A 22,834-nucleotide genomic window follows, 5' to 3' on the forward strand; every position below is an offset into this window, starting at 1 on the left:
TTTTTTTTTTGGTTAAGGTTAAGTAACCACTGGCATTGCTGCTTCCTAAAATCAAGATAGCTTTAGGGCCATTTCAGAGGTAACTTGTATTTTGACTTGTATTTTGTCAGCATTAGTGCTGCTACAAGAAATCCATTAAACTGCAAATCTGCTGCACTTTGATTGGAACAAATATGAAATTATTAGATTGACTATGAAAGACTTTAAGAATGACTGAAGTTTTATTCTGACATTGGATAGAAAGGTACCTGGGACAGTTGCCCGCTTTCAAGGAAGCGTTTTCCATTTGCAAAGAATGGTTGCAGAAGCAGCCGATCCCTCCTGGAGCCACCAGGCAGTCTGTCGAGCAGGCCCTGTCAGCTAGGGTGGATACAGCATGATGGGCAGTACGCTGGCTGCTCAGAAAGATGAGCAGAACTGAGGAACAATCACAGTAGGTGCTGTTAAGAAGGATGTTTCAAGATAAGCGTCCATGAGGTGTGAAGTCTGTAAAGGTAAGACTTCTAATTAGTCAAAATAATGCATGACTCCTTTGCCACCTGTGCTCAGGAAAACAAAAGCATCTTTTTTTTTTTTTTGAGTGCAAGTGTGTCCTTGTAAGCCTGAATGACCTAACATTTTTAAGTAATGCTTCTTGAAAAGTTTATAGGCCTTATTCTAGAAATTTTACATCTCCTTTGCTCTGTGAAGACCCTTCCTCTGAATCAATTGTGGTAGTGTTTACTGTCTTGTATATTGTAGATTTGCCAAAAACATAATAGAAAAGAAGAAATTGATATACTATAAATGCTAAAGTGGCAAAAGTTGCAAAACCTTTTGCTTTTGGTTTAATCTGAGTTTTGTGCCAAGATTTTGTACTTGCAACTCTGCTCTCTGGAAAGGAACTTATCTTTATGAAGTTGATAGTAATCATAGGGCCTAGCTTAACGGGCATTTTAGCAGTTTTAGTGCTTCTATAGGTGARTGGAAACTGAAAATGCTTGGGACATTACTTTGAAGTTTTTTTGCATGGATTTTGCCTAGGAAAATTAACTTTGAACATTCACTAGTGACTGAATGTGGCTAGTCATCCTCATAGTCTTTATTCCAGTAAATGTGCGTCATATATTCAAATATTTTTCTTTCTGTTTTACATGTAAATCAGCAGTATAACTACTTAATATTTTCTGTTAACTCTTACTGCTGTCTTAGGCTTGGTTCTAGGCTTAAGAAGCAAGTTATTCTTCTGTTCCTGCTATATTTCTGATACTGATGTGAGCATTCTCTATTAAATCTCTCAACTGCTCTTGGATTTCTGAAAAACAATGTGATTATTATTTTAGGGAAATACTGACCTACTCTTTTTAATAAAGCACTTGTATTCCACCTACCCTCCCATTTTTAGAATCCTGGTTCGTATTCCTCTTGCTTCACAATCATATAACATCCTTATGGCAAGTGCAGCAGTTGCTTACCTGGAAAAGTARTATTAGAAAAGTGTATATTTTTAGCTGCCTTTTGATGTGAGGTAGCAGCTGGAAACAAGGAGGAGAGGCAGTGTGAGGTGATCTGATGGCACTGCCTATCACAACTTGGGAACCACTGGTTTGGACTCGAGACCAAAATGCGTGGAAACCTTTTTTGCAGGCCTGAGTATGCCCACTGTGTCTGGCACTTTAGTGATCCAGGTGCTGTGGTTTTGCTTTTCTTTCTCAAGAGCTGCCTTCAAGGGTCCTCCCCTGGATTCTGTTTCTTAAATGTGGTTAATGGATCAAAAGTTTCATGAAGCCTTTTATTTATGTTAATGAGCAGACTGCTCTATGTGCATGTTTAAAATATAATTTATTTTAGAAAGGCCTTAGTTATCAGTGACATTTTAAGTATCTAAATGAAAATATATTCTAATAACTTACAATTTTTTTTTCTTTGTAGTAATCATGTTGTCCACAACTCAGAGAAGGAGTCTAGCAAGCTCATGTTGAGGTATATTCTCAAGACAAGATACAGTGACTCCTATGCTTTTCTGGGTAAGATGGGTGTCTATATTCTCTTAAGTATGACCAAAGATTAGTTAACCTTTGAATTTAAACTTTCAGAAAGTGCAGCCTGTGAAGTCAGTATATGGGAGATGATGTGTGTTTTGGATTTTGGATGAATTTAAAAAAATTTCAATGTGCTGAACAGTCTAAAAACATTCTAGACTAATTGTCCAAAGTAAACTTAATAGTGAGCAATTTGAAGATAAATGTCATATTAAATAATGTGTGATTGTGTGATCAGAGAAGCAGTTCTGGTTGACTGTCTCAAAGATATACACTGTTTCTAGCCTGATTGTCCAGGGGGATCAGGTTACATCTTTGTTACCTACTGTCTTTTCTCTTATGTCTCTCAGCCCCCAAATTCTAAACCTCTACTGGTTTTAGCTGAATTTGACAAAAGTGATAGTAGGTGTCGCAGAGATGTTTTAAATTTATATATCTTGGTGGCTGGGTAGAGGAAAAGAAATGGATATATCCGTTGAAAGAAAGCAGGATAGAACTTGAGCTTATATATGCTGTGTGGACAGGCRGGTGACCGTCAAACAAGTGCTGCCTCCTGGTCAGTGAGGATGTTGTGTGAGACACTGCAGCTACACAGGCATTGCGATGGGATGAAACACGTCTGTATGGTTCTAACAGATCTGTAGAAGATATGGCTGAATTCATTCTGCTGCTCCAAGAACAAATCCTCCCCTCTACCCCATCTTGGACTGGAGTTGCTAAAGGAAAGTCTAATTTAGGAGTATTTCTTAATCAGGAGTATATCCTTGCTTATGGCTTTACASACTTTCACTTTGCCATCTGTGGCATTCTATAAGGTCCTTTAAATATAACATTTATTTTCTTTGCAGGTTTTTCTTGTCCAAAGCTTATTTTAAATATTGTCTCCCTTTATTAAAAACTTCTTGTGTGTTGCTCAGGTTGTTATTAGCACTGTATTCTAGGTGACTTGTACCAGCAATCTCCAGAGAATGTAAAGATTTGACCTTTTTTTCATCTCCTTTTATCCATTTCCCTGAGTCTACACTAAAGTCTTAAGGCTTTATTTTATGTTGTTGGATATAGCTACCTGCCTTGCTGCTTTTACTGGAGTATCTGAGGAGGGGTGGTGGTGGTGGGGAAAACTTCTTGGCTCCTTGTTTTCTGCCCTCTTAACAGTTAGTAGGTGGTTAACATTTATTATCCTTTTATCAGGATTCTCATGTAAGCTATACCTCTAACTTTTTCTCAGTCTCAGTAGATGCTGTTATAATATCTACGTGCTTCTGTCTTAAGGGACTTCTAGACTGGATATCTAGAGTATTGCTTACCTGTTTATCATCTACCTGTGTATCTCATGAGACCCAGGGGGTTTGGTCACTGCTTTAGATTGCTTTCTGGCTGTGAACAGAAAACTACTGAAGTGACAGAGGAAAGTTTCTTCAAAATATTATATATCTGTAGACCACAGTTTCCATTAAGAGTTAAATTAAATAAGATGACATGTTTTAATCCTTTATCAATTTAGCACTTCTCTCAGAACTTAATTAGACCTAATTTAGCTTGGCACTTCCTGACTTGTTCTTAGTACAGAATTAGCCTGTTTCTGTGTGTCCTAGGGCAGTCCTGTGTTTTGGCAGTCTTGCTCCAGTTATCAGACTTGGTTTCTAAAGTAGCAGTCGCAAAATACGCAGTGCTAATGTTTTTATCTTTTTGCTGTATCTTCATGATTCACTGTCATCATGTCTCTGCTGCAGAGCTGCTTTCTTTTTAAAAGCTCTGGCTAAAGATAGAAGCTCCCTGGGCTCTTTCAGTCTTTCATGACTTACTAAGAAGTAATGCCAGACGGTTGGGGTGTGTGTGTGTGGCTTTTTTCTTTTTTCCTTTCTTTTTCTCTTTCTCCCCCTTTCAGATATTTTGTACCTATGGTTTTTTTACTAACTTATAAAGCCTTCCTGGTATCTTTCTGTCTGTGTTTCCTGGTGGTCTTCTCCTCTCCCTGCTCCCAAATGTCTAACTTGCAGTACATTTTTTTGCTCTCGTCAAGCATAGCTGGAAACTTACTTGATCTATGCCTGGAGCTTTTACTCTTAGATGGTGTATAGCGAGATTTAGAGTAAACTTGTTGGATTTCACTAGCTGCTGTCATAGTTTGGAGTGACTTGAATCATTCTTTTTCAGAGTTTGTTTTAACTCTGCTTATTGGCAAATCCTCAGGGAGTCATAGCATACCTATGGCACCTAAAATGAAGAACTTGTGATTGTATAATCCCTGGTGTCCATAAAATACAACTGTGCAGTCTTAATTAAATTTTTAATGATCTTACAGAATAATGCGAGGGCTTGTTCTTAAATAAGATGTTTTGTAATCTCCCGAACATTTTCTTCATGCTGTTTTTTTAAATATCCAGATGATATGATGCATGTTGATGCTACATAATTGCACAAACACTAGGGCACTTCTTCAAATGTAGGTTCAATTAACAAAAATTTCTTTGTGTCAGTAACTTAAATGATAACTGAAGATGTATTTTTTACTTTTAAAAAACCTGTATTTTAATATTTCTTCTCCTCTTGAATTTAGATAACATAATCCATGGATAAAGTGGGAAAGATGTGGAACAATTTCAAATACAGGTGCCAGAATCTCTTCAATCATGAAGGTGGAAGCCAAAATGAAAACGTAGTTGTGAACTCCAATAGTTGTTCATCTGCTAAAGAGAAAGCTATCCAGATAACTGATTTGGCTAAACAGCAACCATCCAGCAGTCCTTTGAGAGAAAACATTTCTTTGCAATTAGGTATAAGTCCTTCAAAGAATTCAGCCAGACGAAACCAAAACTGTGTCACTGAAATTCCTCAGATAGTTGAAATAAGCATTGAGAAAGAGAATGACTCATGTGTCACCACAGGAGCTAGACTTGCTCGAAGGGACTCTTATTCTCGGCATGCTCCTTGGGGTGGGAAGAAGAAACATTCCTGCTCTACCAAAACCCAGAGCTCCTTGGATACTGAAAAAAGATTTGGTAGAACACGAAATGGTTTGCAAAGGAGAGAGAGAAGGTATGGGGTGAGTTCTGTTCATGATATGGATACGGCATCAAACAGGACAGTAGGTAGCCGCTCTCTGCGACAGCGTCTGCAAGATACTGTTGGGCTATGTTTTCCCATGAGAACTTACAGCAAACAGTCCAAACCTCTGTTTTCTAACAAAAGAAAAATCCATCTCTCTGAACTAATGCTTGAGAAATGCCCTTTTCCTGCAGGCTCAGATCTGGCTCAGAAGTGGCATCTCATTAAGCAACACACAGCTCCTGTGAGTCCACATTCAACTTTTTTTGATACGTTTGATCCTTCCTTGGTTTCTACAGAAGATGAAGAAGACAGACTCAGAGAGAGACGTAGACTTAGTATTGAAGAAGGGGTTGACCCCCCTCCCAATGCCCAAATACATACTTTTGAAGCTACAGCACAGGTTAATCCATTATATAAACTAGGACCAAAGTTAGCCCCTGGTATGACTGAGCTGACTGGGGACAAAAATGTGCCACCACCAGGAAGTTGTGACTCGGAAGAGGACACAACAACACTTTGTCTGCAGTCACGCAGGCAGAAGCAGCGTCAGATGTCTGGAGAGAGCCATGGCCATGTCAGCAGGCAAGGGGCTTGGAAAGTGCACACTCAGATTGATTATATCCATTGCCTTGTGCCAGATTTGCTTCAGATCACGGGTAACCCATGTTACTGGGGTGTGATGGACCGCTACGAAGCAGAAGCACTTCTGGAGGGTAAACCCGAAGGCACTTTTTTGCTCAGGGATTCTGCGCAGGAGGACTACCTCTTCTCTGTGAGCTTCCGCCGTTATAACCGATCCCTACATGCACGCATTGAGCAGTGGAATCACAACTTTAGCTTTGATGCCCACGATCCCTGTGTGTTTCACTCCTCCACTGTTACAGGGCTTCTAGAGCACTACAAAGACCCTAGCTCTTGCATGTTCTTTGAACCGTTACTTACTGTATCTCTGAACAGGACTTTTCCTTTTAGTCTGCAGTATATCTGCCGGGCAGTAATCTGCAGGTGCACTACATATGATGGAATTGATGACCTTCCTTTACCTTCAATGTTGCAAGACTTTCTAAAGGAGTATCACTATAAACAAAAAGTCAGGGTGCGATGGTTGGAGCGGGAACCGATTAAAACAAAGTAAATGGAATCCAGAGTCCTCAATAAGCTTATAGAATACGCTTTTTTTGTGTGTTACAGTTTAACTGCAGCAAGTGCACCAACGTCTAGCTTTTTTGCAATATCCTATTTAAGCTCAGTGTTAGTATCCTGTCAGATGCTGCCTGCTGTTAATTAAACTAAATTGTGATGCCTCTTGGAAACAATAAGCAGACACAATTCTGCACGTTTTTCATTTAGGCCTAATTAAAATATTTTTGCTAATTTCTAAATATTTTGTTTCCCCTTTATAGCTGTAGTAATTGGATGAAGAAACTATGAGGCATTTTCCATGGGGCATTCATGCAATGCTAATAAAGACTTTATTAGAGGAACATTTTTGCGAATATTTGAAGTATTATTTTTTTAAAGTATCTTCTCACAAACTTTCCACTATTCARAGTACTGATTTAGCTCATAAAGTTTCCAAATACTAGTGAATAAAAGTATTTTCTTCTGAAAAATGGAAGAGCGGTTCATTAGAAGCAGGGATGACCTGCAGTTCAGTAAGAGTTAATGGTGTTTTGATGCTAACGAATGAATCATGCTTTTCTCAGTGTATAAGGTTTCCTAATCATGAAGACTTGAATATGTCTGCTCAGTACTGTAATTCTGCTGAAAACACTTGGAGATTTAAGTGGCATTGTTAGCAAAAGTAATACTGTCATGGACAGTTTAATACCTTCCAGTGTGAAAAAGTGGCAGAACACAGAATTAGATTATTGCCATGAAAGAAAAGTTTGCAGCATTTTCTAAAAGAGAAACCAGTGGCCTGACTACTTGTAATTTACAATGGAAGATAATGGTGAAGAAAAAAAAATGTTTAATTATTTAAAGTTGTTTAATATTTTTATGGAGAAAGTTACCAGTGGTTGAATTATTGTAATCAGAATACAAAACCTGACATATCTGAAATACATGTCAGGTTTCAAAGGTACTGCTACACTTTATTTGTAAATACTTTTTCCATTAGCGCTTTTAAAAATGTTTTTGAAATAATATGCACTGATTATAGTTTCAACAGATGACTTAGAAACAAAATTCTAAGTTCTTATTTAATCAGAGATGGGACTTAAAACAGTTCTATCTTAGACATTTTTGCACTAAAATTTTGTTGGAATGCCCTATCCCTTGTTAATGTTTTGTACCGATTATGAGTGCTCCCTAGTTTCTTTACCAGCTGCTACAGTATGTTATAACTTACTTCTCTATGGCAGTGACCTGTGCGAGGTAGGGAACACTTTGGCTGCAAGTACAATAAACGTTATTCTTGTATGCTACACTAACCCTTCTATTGATGTATTTTTCTGCTTGCTGTGCCTTGTTCTGGCTTTTTGTGCTAATAAAGTACAGTATGTTCAGTGTTATACTTGTATATCTGCTCTGTTTTTATATATTCACATAACTTGTAGCAGTTAACTGAATTTTTAATAGGCTTTCCTAGTACTTTTAGTATAGTTAATGCACAAATACTGTGCAGTTGAATATTGACTGATGAGCACACCGTATTCCTGATTTATGTTACGTTACTTGTCAGAAACCTAACAATGTACGCAATTGAATAATGTTTCTGTGGTTGCTGCAAAGCAATGGACTTGTCTGCAGGTGTAGAGCATTTTTAAGTTTTTCCAATGTAAAGGATGAATATTAGGAAGAGATGTTTCAAAATAAGATTGATCCCCTGTAGCGGTTACTGAAAGTATTTCAGCCAGTTATATAGCTGACTGGTGAGCTTAATATTTTGATACTCCCCACTGAGTTAGGAATGGTTATTAATTGCTGTAAATTGTCAGTACAGCTGTGACATTTGCTCACTTTTAGACTATTTTTAATAGACGCATATATACAAATTGGTCAAATGTCCTATTTTTACCAAAGATTACTGTCAGTTTATGTTGGGGTATTTTTTTAATGGAAGAGTTAGAGTGGAGAGGTACAATTTCTGTTCTATCAAATGTTTATCCCAAATTATGATAAACCAAAGTATTTGAGAACTTCATCTGAACCTAAGTAATGTATTCATTTATGTTGGTAAGGCTAAAAACTTTTATGTCAACGATGTCATTTTTCTGGAATTTGCAGTGCACCTGAAGAAAAATGATTTAAATAATTTTGTAATGACTGGAACAGCACTATTTTGTAGAAGCTCGTACTGAAAGGGGTTAATTTGGAGCACCCAGAAAGCACTTTAAAACGTATGTTAATATGCTTGTGGAAAATCTGTGACCCATTATGCATTCTTTGTAGTAGCTTATCTTCTTCCATGTGTTGAAATACTTCAACTGTTAAAATGAAACTTTATTCAGAATATGTAAATACTTATCACTAAGTTTATGTAAGTATGTGTACAAATGTGCTAAGTCACTTAAGATTTGAATTGTGTGTGTCATTGGATGTGCAACCTCTGGTTTAAAATCTGCTCTAAGCATAGCTGCTTAAATTAAAAAAGAAGAAAAAAAATCACCAGCATGAAATTGCACCCAAGTGTACCTTCACTGTGTCGTTCTCACTGTTCCCTCAACTGGACTTCAGTTCCGGATGAGTTTACTGTATAGCTTGCTTTTAATATTAGTATTTTACAGCCAACTTGCAGCCAAGCTTTGTCTCAGTATAGGAATCTGGTTTTGTTTACACCTGTTGCAGTTGCTTGTCATAAACTAGCTGATGAGATGCTAGCTATAACAATATTAACATGGTCAGATTGCACATTCATTTAACGTTTTACTATGTGGTTAATCTTTAGGGGGAGGGGAGAACCATAATTTTGGAAAGTTTGCTCTTGCATTTTTGTAAATAGTCTTTACAGAGAGAATCCCTTAAAACACAACACGTTTTTATAATTGCCTATTTCTGGTGACTTCTTTTAAAGCTTTGCTTCACTGAAATATACAGAAGAATAACATGCTAATGTGGTTATGCTAAAAATTCGATCAAGCTTTCTTAATTATAGTATGCTTGAGTGCTGACTACTAGAGTTGCAGTGCATTTTTTAATCAATGAGTTCATTTATCTTCGGTTTTAAAGGCACTAAAACTTTGGTAAGTTGTGAATGCAGATAGGAAACTGCTTCCTTCTGTTTGTGGGGCATACTTCAACGTTCTGATTTTCTTTAGAAAATCTTGAAAACATATTCTTCAGAAGATGTGCACAGAACTGATCTTTTTAAACAGTAAGTTTCAATTTAAGGTATGCTRGCATGATTCAAATTTAATCTGATTACATAACAGATAGCTATTTGAGCCTTAATCTTACTAAGTATTCTTTGGAGGTGATTCTCATTTCTGCAGAAATCTATAGAAAGGGCTTACTCTGTGGGATTATTTTACAAGATATTGCAATGGTCTTTGATTGTATTTGAGAAAAGCAAGATGACAGTGCTATGTAGGAATTTAGATCTTTGAATACTCAGCAGTACTCAGTYGTGGTGTTGCACATAAATACAAACATCATAATAGTTTAGGAAGCCAGCAGCAGCTCCAATATACCAAGAGATGGAAATTATAACTGCAGTTTCCTTATTACATGTTATCTAACATTGAAAAATTGTGTAAATAGAATAATGTCATGAATACATTGAAATATAGCACTTGGAATTTATTTTTTTACTATGTAACTGGGTCATCATTTATAGAACACTATTACAATAAAAATTAGGACATAAAATCCTAATCTTTTTAAAAATACCATTTTTTTTGGTCCTCTTGGAGCTGGGGAGAAATAGTCTTTTTATTATATATGAGGGGTTATGCTGGATTTTTTTTCCCCCTTCCCCATCCTCCCTCCCTCTGAAAAATCAATTTTAAAAGCATAACTTTTCAGAAAATATTCTTAAGGACTACAAAAGTGGTCTGAATAACTTGTCAGAATGAAACKTCTCATAAGAAAATAAGTTACAAAGCTGAGTTTTGCATTTGTGTACTTCAAATTTTGAATATGCTTGAAGACTTTTTTGCACTCTATGAAAGCAAGTGATAAATGTTAGAACCATTTTTAATTTAATGGATTGAAATTTACTATGTTTCAATAGTTATTTCCCCAAGTTTCCATTAAATAACGTGTGTACTGTATTTACTGCTTACTGCCTCCATAGTCAACTTTTCTTAAAATACAGTATTTTTTSTTATAGAAAATATCCATCACTTGCATTGTCAATAGTAGCTCTTCAGCAGTGAAGTAAAATAACCCTTAAAGAGACTGAATTACAGTAGGTGACAGATGAATCGTGTCAAAGGGAAAATATAAAAAGCAATAATCTTTAAATCAGAAGTGGACAGTCCTTGAAAAAAGACTTGTATGTTAGTATTTGATAAAGCAAATTCAAGCCTTTGCTAGACGTTGTTCTGACATCGTATCCACTCGTCATTAAGTCCATATTTAACTTTGATTCTGCACTACTTGGAAACAAGCAAAAGACTCTGAACTCTGATCCAAAGCAGGTTTGCTTTATTCTCCATATGCAAGCCAGATTTCTAAGAACGGTTTGCAGCAYGCTTCAGAGCTTCATCTGCTGCAAAGTTGCATGCAAGACGAAATCTGTAAAGTACTAAACAATGACAGAAGGTGCTGAGTGCCACACAGAGAGGAATCTGCAGGGAACGGGCTCCTTTTTTTTTTTCAAAGCTAACTTGAAATACAGTATTTAGCAGAAATGTTAATGCGAAAAATTTGCGTCCATAAACATATTACTTGAATTACCTTATACTTTTAAAAAATCACAGTATTTGATGTATCATATTAAAGCCATTCAAATCTAAAATAATGAAAGTGTTCTTTTAGTCTGGTTTTCCTAAAGTATTATGGTGAAATTATATGTGCCAAATCTGACAGTCTTCAAGAATCTACATAGTCCATATATATATATATATATATATATATATATATATATGTTAATAAGATGCCTCCAAGCACATGTGCATTCATGGGTTTTTTTGAAGCCAACTGAAGTTCACCAATATGGTGCGCATTAATATATTGTGATTTAATTTTTTTTTTTTTCTGAACTTTGTTCTATCTGCACACATTGCAGATAGAAGGACTATTTTCTTTGTATCTTCAGCTGTAGTTAACATATTATGGCTAGTTGCTTGGTGTGTGTGTTTTGCTGCTATGGCCAAACTTACCTAATAGCTATGTCCCTTTACTCTGACTAAGGGAGTATTTTGTTTCTAATGAAATTGATTTTTTTTTAATTTTACAATAGAAACCAAATCCATTAGGTTTTAAAGTGTTAACTCTTACAGAACACTGCTAATTTTTCTCCCTTTTCGTGATAATGGGGCTATACGAAGAATCATTTATCTTTTGATCATTGGTTCCATCTACCAAATGCAATTGACATTTAAAGTTCTGAATTTTATGTAGTTTTTCATTTTTTTAATTAAAAATGCTAATATTGAGAGCCCTGAAAAGTTTAATGTTTTTGTAGAAAGATTTATAAAGCAAATATTTTGTGATGAGGTAAGGATTTTTTTGAAGATTCTTTTCAAGAACAGTTTTGTCTTGTACAATTGCTATGTCTAAAAGACTTAAAAATGAAACAATTCTTTATGACTTTAACCTTATAGTTGTTTCAAGATACAAATTTATAAACCCAACTTATTTCAATGAAGCATTGCCATTGCTATTAATTTGATAAAATATTCCTTTAAAAAAAATATGTATTTATTGGATGTTAACTCCATAACATCTCTAAATTCATTGGTATCCAGAAAACTATTGTGTATATACTTTTCAAGCTGAATGAATATTCACTTTGTAAACTTGCGTAAAAATACAGCTGTTATCAGATAGGTTTCTTAGGGCCAACACAATGTATCTGTTACGAGCTGAAGCTCTTGGTGCTTGACTTTTTTTCCCCTCCCGTCTTCAGTAGAAATAATACATGATTGTATGCCTGTAACTCTTGTTACAAATTTACTTGTTGAGCACACAGCTACACCGACAAGCAGAAACATCTGAATTTCCTTGTCTGAAGTAAAGCAACTTCTGTGACTTCTCAGCAAGAGTTACGACTTGGTGGCAAGTTGGGAAAGAGGAAGTAGTAGTAAGTTTTGTTCTTCTGTGAGAAGTTGTTCAGTCGAATGTTGCGTGTGCTTCCTGTGTGATAAGGTAGATTAAGTTTTAACGTCCTGAGAGTTTTAACAGCTTTTGAAAGGTACAGAAGTATTTGGCTGCTTTGTCACTTCTTGCTTTCTTACTTGTAGTTTTACAGAGGCATGAAGATATATATTTATTAAAATCAACTATATGTAGTCACCGACTATACAAGCACTGCTTTGTAAGACCTTTATAAGGATAGTAAATTCTTACCTGGTTATATTTCAGCTGTTTTGGGAGAATGAGTAATGACACTGTGGGCACAAATTAATTCTGATTGCACTAGAAACTTTCTTACCAGAAGCCTTCGTTCTTACAAAACGATTTGATCACTGCTCAGAAAAAAAACAGTAGCTTTGGTGATGCAGACCTTGGTATGTGTCCAAAAAAAGTGGCGCCCAGACGGTCTTTGGACCTTTTCCCGACATTCCTTTTGAGCAGGCCCCTGGCAGCCCCGCGGGGCACTCGAGGAGCTGGCTAACAAGCACGTACCGCAGAGCGCCACGGGGCCGCCCGGCGCTCCCCAGCACCCCGCGATGGCACTTGTCGAATGCCAGCGCCTTGTGTAACTGTGCTTTGTTTCAGATCTTGCTAGCTAGATGGTTTTTAACCCGCTGCAGCTCAAATGTTTCTCCACTCTGCCTAAGTTGTCTTTGTTAACTGGTTGCCAAACTGTCTTGCAACTCAATATTGTAAGAAAATAATGTGATTTATGGCTACCCAACCAGTGTATTAAGTAATAGATGACATCTGTCTTAATAAATGGGGTATAAACTACCGTATTGTTTTCTTTTTATGTTTGTTTGGGAGGAAAAAAAGTTGTGTTTAAGGATGTTGTCACACTGCAACAATATAATTTGTTACAGTTACTTAGTTGTTGTACRCATGAAAGGGATAAGTAACTGATGGAAAATTATCAGTAGCTCTTGTTTATTACCGCCCATTTCTCTTGTATCCGAAATACATCYGCGGAGATCCAAAGACCAGTAATTATCCTCTTTAGAAGTTTTATCACATCTTGAATTCCAACAACTTCTTAATGTAGTGAGTTTTCACTTGGATCATAAGATGATTTCCCCCCCCCCCAATTTGTGGGCTCCCTATCGTGCAGGCACATGATTTTGTTGTGTGACACATGCATGTGTCCTAGAGTACAACACCAGCTAGCACCAACTGAGGAGTAGACATAGCTGCTCTCCTTTAAACAGAGAGGTTCCCCTTTACCCCTGCTGAGAGCTACTCCTAAAACAGTCGGGTACGCACTCTAATGACTGTAAAAACTTAGCAAAATTCTCTTAGTAAACAGTTACAACAGTTACAAAGGCAATATAATATTCCAAAAAAGTAGTGGACATTTCTGTTGAACTGTTTCAGTTTTCTTGTTAATTATATTTTTTTCTAGAGTGTCCTTCCTGAAAATGCATTTAGTCTAGCCCCCTTTACACAAGTTTGGAGCCATTTTTCATCTCCCATCACTAGTGAACTAATAAATTAAAAAATATAATTGGTTTTCAGCATTTTGTGTTCAGCTATTTATGAGATTGCCTTTGTTTTAGCTTTATTGGAACATGCAGAAGGTTAATTGTATTGAACTCTGCTAAAATAAATTCATAATTGATTAATGAATGTAAGCTATGAAAATTWACTAACAAATTGTGTATCTGAAATATGAAGCTATAATTCTGTTAAACTTACTACAGAGATCATTTAGAATACTAATGATTAAATGTTTAGTGTGTTTGGGTAGGTAAGGTGCAAATGTTGCACTGAAAATGGRTATCTCAAAATGATTTCAAAGTGCCCAGTGATCTGAAGTTAAATTTCTAGAATCAGTCTCTTGTATATTGTTTTTCTTTTTTTTTTCTCTAGAGGTGAGAGTTTTAGGGGGAAATCCATCAAGGAAAGGTGTTGACTGTGCAGAACGTCAAAATGCCTAGTTACACAAAATAAATACAGGGAACTCCTAGGATGAGCATGGTTGTGTACAATAGTGCAAGTTGTGTAGAAGAGATGATATACCTGTTTCTTAAAAACTGAGAAGCAAGATGGGGGTTTTCTGCATAGTGCAGAGATTCCTGAAGCAACATACTGGCGCTGAGCCCAGAAAACCTGGACAAATGATTTCATAAWAAWAAWAATAATAATAATAATAATAAWAAACTTGGTGCCATTTCACCTCTGAAGCAGCTGGTGGTGTGAGAAGCGTTAAAATGGCTCCTCATCTGAGCTCCCCCAAAGTTAATGGGTTAGCTTCGGAGCAACTGAAATAGCACTGACATGCCCTATTTGTGAGAGTGTTCTCACTTAGCTGCCAGAGAATTTGGTTGCAGTCTAGGGAATGAAAGTTTTGAAAAATACCCTTCTRTCCCATCAGACATCCTGTGGAGTCAAGCAAATTGGGTTATAAAACTTCAGTAGGACTGTTATCTTAATACTTGGTAAGATGATTAATAAACGGTGTTCATAAGGTTTCTAATCTTTGGAATAGTTTTATTTATAATTGTCACCTGTTAGGAGGAATATGTAAATTTATCTGAGTTTTAAGAGTGGGGGCAGGTTTTGGTTAAAGGTCGTCGAAGAAAGTTGCTTAGAACCGCAGTTGCTAGGTGAGGGTAGGTTGGACATGGTGGCGCTTATTATCTCAGGTTTCCTGTTAGTAAAATAAGACTGATGCTACTTGGTTCCTTTGTGGAATACTTTGAGATTTACTGATAAGTGGTAAAATAGAATAACTAGTTCGTATTATTTGGGAATGTTTCAGTCCCTTCACTGAGTGGTAAACCCAAGACAGTTCTGAGTGCCCTTCRTTTCCTAGCCCAGCCTTTTCATCAAGCCGTCGTTTGGGCTCTTCCCATGCGAAGTGGTGGTTTCTCGTTGTGAGCTCTGTGTGGACGCATTGTATTTGCCTGCTTACTTCTGTCATTTTATTTATTGCGTCCAATCTGATGAAGTGGATAACCTGCAAGCAGTGTGCAAGGAGAATTTCTTGGCATGAGCCAATGAATTGCTGAGATTGTTATCATTCTGTACTACTGSAACACAGCTTTATGTATACATCGTTTGTCTTCAGTTTCATTATATGTCAAGAAGAAAAAAGCCAGACTTCTCCTTTAAGTGATTGCCTATATAACCATTCATGTTATGGGTAGGTATATGCCTGATACTTGAGCCAAATTCTTTTATACCTTAGTAATATTCATAAAGGTACCCTCCCTCCCTGTACCCCCATATGGTGTATACACTGTTGGAAGATATCTTTTTAATTGAAGACATGTTTTCTTGACTTTGTGGGCATGACTTTGAACAAAGATGCAGCTTTCAGCTGTCCTGTTGTGTCAGAGCCATGTCTGACCATCAGATGAATGTTGCTAGGGTTTATTTTCTTAAGAAAAAGCACCTGGGAAGCTTTTTGCGAATAGAGGGGTTTAGCCAAGAGCTTGTAAAAAGCATCGACAATATCAGCTATTTTTCTTCTAAGATCCTAGTTTCATCTTGATTCCAAACTTCAAAGTCTATTAATACTTATTCCAAGTCACCTCATCTAGATTCTTTTACATTGGAGGAGAAAGGAAAAGGTACTCCTAAATCATTCTAGCATAAACTTGGGAAAGAACCCTTTCCAAGATGGGTATCTGTATCACTTTAAGACTGCCTAAATTTCTCAGTTGTCTGGTATCTCTCTCAGGAATTTAAACCTGGCAAGAACTCCAAAGCTACAGCTGCCCAGAAAGGTTGAGTTGAAACACTACTTGGCTGCTCTTCTTGGTGGATGCCTTGGAAGCCAATTTTCAGCAGCTCGTCACCTATTACGCTACATACTTTGGTGCCCTCCAGAGCTTGCCCGGAGGTCTTCAGTAGTCTCAGGCAATTAAGATGTTTTATCAAAAGTCCTATTTCTAATTCTTGCACTCCACTGAAACAAATGCCACCTAATGAAACAGAGTAAGATTGAGACTTTGAATGTGGCTGGACCTTCCTCTGCTTCTTGGGGAGACTCTGCCATAGGTGGAGACAAAAGGGCCGACACAAGAACAGATCCCCTCCTCAGATCAGGCACGGAATGTACCTAGTGGCCAACCCTCCTTTTCCTCTGTAGTTATGGAGCTTTTACTACTTTTTGTAGGCCAAGGTTGCAGGCTCACTGGAGAAAACCTGACTTGGCTCTTCCTTATGTGAGCTTGCAGACCAGCTCCTTTGGTCTGTTCTGGCAGTGAGTTCCTCCATCGTATGTTCCTGCTAGTTGCAAGATAAGAGATTCTGCATGGCTACCTTGTTTAATTCAGGGCTCTCCTTGGACTGCCTTTTCTGGACTATAGAGTTAAAGTCCATACACYCACGTCATTATCAGCTGGCACTCTTTGAGCAGACAACTGTCTTCAGCTTTACATAAGAAGACTCYGTGGTGTTATTGTCCCCTTAAGGTCACTTCAAAGGGCTGCTTTGGGATTTCTCAAGAGATTGTCTTAGCTTTCATCGTGTCCATTGCAATTTCTTTGCTTTGCTACAGCAGGTTTTTTTGTGAATAGGTATGCAGTTTACTAATCCCTAACGTTRATCAAGGATGGACATTATAGTTTAGACATACTCTTGCAGGTTTCAAATCAGCTTCTCCAGTCAAAGCTTGCACTCTGGGTGTTGTATGGTTCTCAGCATTAGATCATGCCTTTTTCTCTCCATTGGGAAATACTCTAATTAACAGTAAGGATGAATGCCGCAGTCTACAAAGCCAAGTAATCAGATTCTCCCCTTGAAGTTTAGTCATCCCCTTTCCCGAGAGAGATGTTCCTCCCTTTTAATTCTGGAAAACTCTCTAGTGTCTGAGCTTGAGTTTGATAAAAGCTTGTCTACAGCCATCTTTGCTACTCAAATCCTATGAACTATTTTTTCTGCTTTGCCTGCAGTGATTAGAAATCTTAAAGGTTTAGAAAGATTTCCTTTCACTCATTTTTCCTTTTCCCCTCSCTATATTAATTTAAATATCCCCTAAGGAAATAGATTTTAAAATTGTTTAGGTATCTGTGAAGATCAGGTCTTTGAATCCATAGCTTTAGATGTTGCTTCATCATCTAATAAAAGCAAATTAATGAAAAGGGTAATGGGACCCCTTACAACTGACCTTCCCCATACTGTGTCTGTCTTCACAAAGTTATCCTTCACATTTGCTTTACTTTTCTGTCTGCAATGATTGAACTTCATTTGTGCTAATTGCTCCTATTTTTTCCCAAAACTACAGATGTTCAGAACTGAATCTTCCCATCATATCTAGGCTATTGAGGAACCTTAGATTTTCTGTTTGAACATTATGAAACTGTTGGGAAGGACATTCCACAACAGAAGTCCAGGGCTCAGCTGCTTCTCTTTAAAGATAAACTAGCTCTGAAAAGCTAGTTGTAATTCTACCTATTGTGAGACTGAGAAGATGGAAATATCAAAGGTGATTAAAATACCATTCACCAGAGCTTGATGTGACTGAGTGAGGAGAGCAGCTACCTGGAGCTGCAGCTGCACCTTTACAAAGATGGTACCACTGTGGAGGTTTCCAGGTGGGGCTGAGCAGAGGGGTGCTCTAGTCACTTTGCTCGTAAGGTTGCGAAATACGTAACCACGTTTTTTGTTCAGGTTCAGCGGAGGTGGTAGTGTTCTCTCTCATGTAAATGGCCAGTGTAAATAGRTGTTGCTCCCAGGAAAGGGACACTTCTGTGACTCGTTCTGAATTGTCGGAGTGACTTTAATGAGGGTTCAGTATGTGCACTTTTAGGCCTAGAAATACATTATTTGAAGCTGCAGATTTTAATTATTTGTGTGTATTGTARCTTACCTGCTTCTTTTTACAGTGGTTAAATGTTGTAGTTTAAGGTATGAATCTAGTCTGAATTTCCACTGGGACTTAAGGAACAGTTTTGAGGAACAGTTTTGGTTTATTTTGAGAACAGGAGCAGTTACAGACTCAGAAACTGTGGTCTGCGGTGCTGCTTCTCTGTTTGAGGTCAGAAAGCGTTCATTGGTCACCCTCCTTGGTGCCCCCCATAGTCCTAGTCCCCTAATCATCCAGCTTGTAAAATTATTGCACTTCTTGTCCTGCCTGATGGGATTTTGTTTGCACAAAAGCCATGATGTGTGGAAAAAGACCGCAGATGGTGCATGCTCAACTTGTTCCTCAAAATGCCCTTCAGAATCGGAGTACTGCCCTGGATCCTCTCTGTCAGGCCGTACGGTCCTTAAGGGACAGAGTTGTGCTTTCTGCTCTGTTAGCATTGCGTCACTCATCCAAATAAGAAATTTCTTGTTTTGCGTTCGCTGGAGAAAAGCCTGAATCTCCATTATTCTCTGCTTCCCACATCTGTCTCGGAAAGCCAGCGGTGCTCGGTTGCCTGCTACATTGCCCGTGCGTTCGTTGTCTGTAATGTTACCGTGTTGCTGACTGATTCGGTTCTTTCTGTGTCTTCAGCAAATCAGTCCAGACTGCACTCCAGCAACTCCCTGTTGCTTGCAGGTCTTCCAGGGGTTTTTAATACTCAAACAAATGGTTTTTAGAATGACACATACCAGGTCATCCTGGAGCAKGTTTGTCAAAAATAGTTATATTCGGGTATAGCAAATGTCTTGTGCTCAACTAATTCATTGTGGTGTTGAGATGGCCAGAGGTTTAGTCTGACATCTTCCAACAGATGGAATTTAAATCAGCTGTGGGGGACGCTTTAGGTGATTGTTAATGCTAGAGCTTTCTCCTTATGCACACACCCCAAAGAGTTTTGATTATGATCCCAGCTATGGCTTGTGCAAGAGAAAGGCTCCTGAGCATCACAAAGAAGATTAAAACAGGTCATGTGAACATTAATCATTGGAACTCATCAACAGATGTTATCACCTGAATGAGGTCCTACGTGTCTCTGTGCTTTATGTGTATAATTATGACTAAAAATGTAGACATATTTAAGAATAAAGCTTTTTTTTTTTTTTTTTTTTTTTTTTGAAGCTGGCATAGAGACAAACAGTGCAAGTAATACATTTGACTTCATTTCATGATCTGTTGAAATTTAAACTGACTAGACCTGCTGTTCTGGTGATGCTTGCTGGGATGTTTTTTTACTTGTATTTCGTTAAGATTTATGGACTTTGCCTAGATAATGCTGAATGGATGCACAAAAGAAATCCTTCAGAAATGGTGATTAATTAAAATTTTTAATGAAAAAAGCTAGTAGTTGTGGCATCAGGGCTTTGCACTATAAACTGGGACATACCCACATTTCTATTCATAAAGAGACTGTTCATGTTGGGAYGAAAACTCTTTTTTGTAAATCCTTATCTTATGAAACAGTAATATCCCTTAATGGCAAACACTTGCAGAGTTTAAACTGACATGGCACATTCAGATGAATGGGGTGCTACACTATTTTTTTACCTAAAAAGGCAAAGAAAAAATACATTAACCAAACAAACTTTCTATCAGCAGAGCTGGAAATAATGGCCTAAACATGCCATCTTTACATTGAATTTTTGAAGCCTGTTTCTGATGATGAAGGAAATCAGAATGTTTTAGCCTTGATTACTCCTGATTACAGACCAGGGCTCCATGGAGTCCTACTACTATGTTTTTCAGGTTTGAGTATTTTGAATTTATTTTTCGATTTTTAAAAAGCAACCTGCAATGTTTACATGTTTTAAAGCCTCCTGAAAACAGAGGGCCCCAAAACCAGACCACATAAAAATTATATTGATCGCCAAGTTTTGCTTTTTAAAGGGCAGAGTCTGGTTGGGTTTGTTGAAGTAGAAGATACTCGTTTTAGAGATGCATACTGAATGGTTTGATGCAGAGGAGAAAATATTCTCCTAAGTGTGGAGATAAGCAGAGACTATGTTGTTGTCGTAGGAATAATTGCTTCAGCAATAGCCTACTTCCAAGTGACAAGGGAGTCCTTCAGATCTCTGTGTATCCTCTTATTCCTGACAATACCAGTCTCCTAGCACGTGCCTGGTTGTTCTCTGCTCAGGACCTCTGTCGTTTCAAACTATCCTGGTAGTCATCTGTCTTAAATCCATGAGGGCAATCTCATCTCCTTCCTTCCAGCACCTTAGAGAGGTGAGTTTTCAGGCAAGGGCTAGTAAGCAAGACTCATCCTGGAGACAGGGAAGGGAGCAGGGTTGGTAGAAGGTAACTGAGCCACTGAGCCGTTGGTCCTTGATCTCTAAGTTACAGGAAAACATCACATRGGCTTGTAATAAGCAGCTGTCCCTGCAAGAAGAGACCAAAGTGCAAAAATGGTGACTCTTCCGTATGGCTTGTGTTCCCTGTTACGGTAGCTAAATGAGCTGAATGCTGGCAAAAAAACTTTTTTTTTCCCCCCTCGAATCTCAAAGAGTTTGTTTTCTTAACAATTCGAAGATAGAGTTCAAATCCCCACATGCTCGAGCCTCTCTGAGAAACCCTAACAGGAGCTAGGAATTGCCAAGTGAGTGCAGAATATATTGCTCCAGCACAATTAATCTGTTGTCAAGATGTCGAGAGGCAGTACACTGTGTATAAACAGTGACTCTATGGAAACCTGCCGTCGATCCCTTGGAGCAGCCTTTCTCCAAGTTTTAAGTTTTCTTTACCTTTCAGGTATTTTATTCCAGCAAGTCAAAATCAGATTCTGGACAAATTTAACAGGTAAAAATGTCTCACTACGCAACTCTTATACCTACCTGGGTGTTTAAGCTAACAGGAGCCCTCTGGAAGAGATCACTTTGCTCTGGTAGGAGACTGCAGAGCATGGTGCATGCAGAACAGCTATTTCAGATGGCTTCTYCCTGCCTCATCCCTGTTTAATCGACTATTTAAAACTGCCAAAAAGCCAAAAGAATGTAGCAGCTATCAACTGGACAAGAAGCAGCTCAGCTCCGCGGGCCCAAGGTAATTGGATGCAATTGCTTCTTGATCTTGGTTATCTCTCTTGATGTCTCCTCTTAATTGGTGGTTTCATTTAATCATCTGAATAGATAGAGGGCAACTTTTTTTTCTCGTAGGTATGCCTGCTGGAAAGCATCTCAATGATAATCCTGCAAAGAAGCTTTCAAACTCGCCCCGTCAAAGGAGTTTCCTAGGTACGTGTCTGGAAATGAGGCAATTACAAGACTGTTTGCTTTGCTTTGCTCCTCTTCATTTTCTCAGATTTTGAAGTCCCAATTGCTGTCAAACGTTCCTCTGATTCTTTTGAGAATTTACTTCAGCTGCTATTTTCCTCAGTCTTTGCTTACTTCCACTTTTATGGACTGATTTTGTTCTTTAGAAAGTTATAATTCTGCCAGTGAGTTTTGTTCTCTCTGTACGTTAGAAAGCAGGGGCAGATGGCTCCAGGGTTTGGTAGAGTATGTTTCATCTGAGTATATCACTGGTCCAAAGCTTGTGCTGACAGCTAGGGACTATAATTGCATCTGTAATGCACATGTTTCTTAGCTCTTGGATCTTCTAGTATGGATCATATTTTTAATATCAGAAATGAAATTTGTCAGAAAACATCATTTCTCTCTCAGTTGAGCATGTACAGCTGTTGCAAACACTGCTGCATGCTGGTATCAAAAATACCACATTCTTCTTCTATGGTTTGAACAAGAAATAATTGTGGTTTCTCGGATCCCGCTTTGAAGTGGCAGTTGTTTAAAGCTGGCTGACTTTAATAGCATAATAACTAGATGTGTAGTCTTATCTGACTGTTCACAGGGCACTATGAGTCACTGGCAGAAAACATCTCTTAGGCTCAATCCCCTATTAAAAGAGATCATTATGAATTATTCTTAAATATCTTCTACCCCTTTACTGGGGCGCCCAATGACATCACTCCTTTGGTGGCTGTTTTGGTGCCTCTTGCGGCATTTGCTACCCCGTGTCTGCGCTCCCAGACAGCAGCCAGGGATGGAGGAGTGGGTGGTGTCCAAGGAGCAGCAGCTTGGCTGGCATCGGACATGTGGTGGGCTCACGCCAGAGCACGATGGACAAATTATCCGAGTCCCACGGGGTCATCTCGGACCCCCTTCAGGGATGGCTCGGAGGGGCCTGGAGAGCAACTGTTGCGTTCCCAGCTCTGCCCTGCACTCCCGTTTCAGAGCTGGCGTGTGGCTGTGCAGAGCTACGCGTCCTTCTGCGTCTCTGCTTCGCTTTTCATTGCTGTCACTCCTGCTTTTGTTATTGTCTATTAGTTTACTATAAACACKAAACTAGAAATCCAGGGATCTTTTATGCTTTGTCAGTAGAAGTTTAAATACCCTGGTATTTGTTGTTGTAAATCATGCTAAGCTTTATAAATTCCTTTTCATTAACTGATCCCGAATCAGTTTAGTAAACAGCAAAGTATTGCCTGGTGTAGCTATAAAAGTAAAGAAACTGAGGCAGAAAAATGGAATTTGTCTCATATTACCAAGTGGCCAGGAAAAACTGAGGGAAGGAGGATATCTAGCTCCAGTTTTCTTCCCTGTTGCTATTACCATGCCTTAAATCAATCTAAATACTTAAATATTTTAAACATTCCTTTAAAATAATT

General features: G+C 38.1%; 1 protein-coding gene across 7 annotated transcripts in view; it reads left to right on the forward strand.

The window, feature by feature from the left end:
* SOCS5 (suppressor of cytokine signaling 5) overlaps positions 1-22,834 on the forward strand; it is a 120,362-nt gene that overhangs the window by 66,890 nt on the left and 30,638 nt on the right. For 4 of the 7 annotated variants that reach the window (XM_085315881.1, XM_085315880.1, XM_085315882.1 and 1 more), the window contains 2 exons: positions 1,912-2,006; positions 4,582-13,094. The exons of 1 other annotated variant lie outside the window; for it this stretch is intronic. In XM_085315881.1, the coding sequence (XP_085172007.1) occupies positions 4,594-6,207 (1,614 nt within the window). In that variant the 5' untranslated portion in view covers positions 1,912-2,006; positions 4,582-4,593 and the 3' untranslated portion in view covers positions 6,208-13,094. Of the gene's footprint in view, positions 1-1,911; positions 2,007-4,581; positions 13,095-22,834 lie in introns of those variants that run through there. 2 more of the 7 variants (XR_014897132.1, XM_085315884.1) reach the window with 2 other exon arrangements.

The sequence above is a fragment of the Rhea americana genome, unplaced genomic scaffold (assembly GCF_003343005.1).
Source record: "Rhea americana isolate MKP2758 unplaced genomic scaffold, rheAme1 scaffold_44, whole genome shotgun sequence".
Lineage (NCBI taxonomy): Eukaryota > Metazoa > Chordata > Aves > Rheiformes > Rheidae > Rhea > Rhea americana.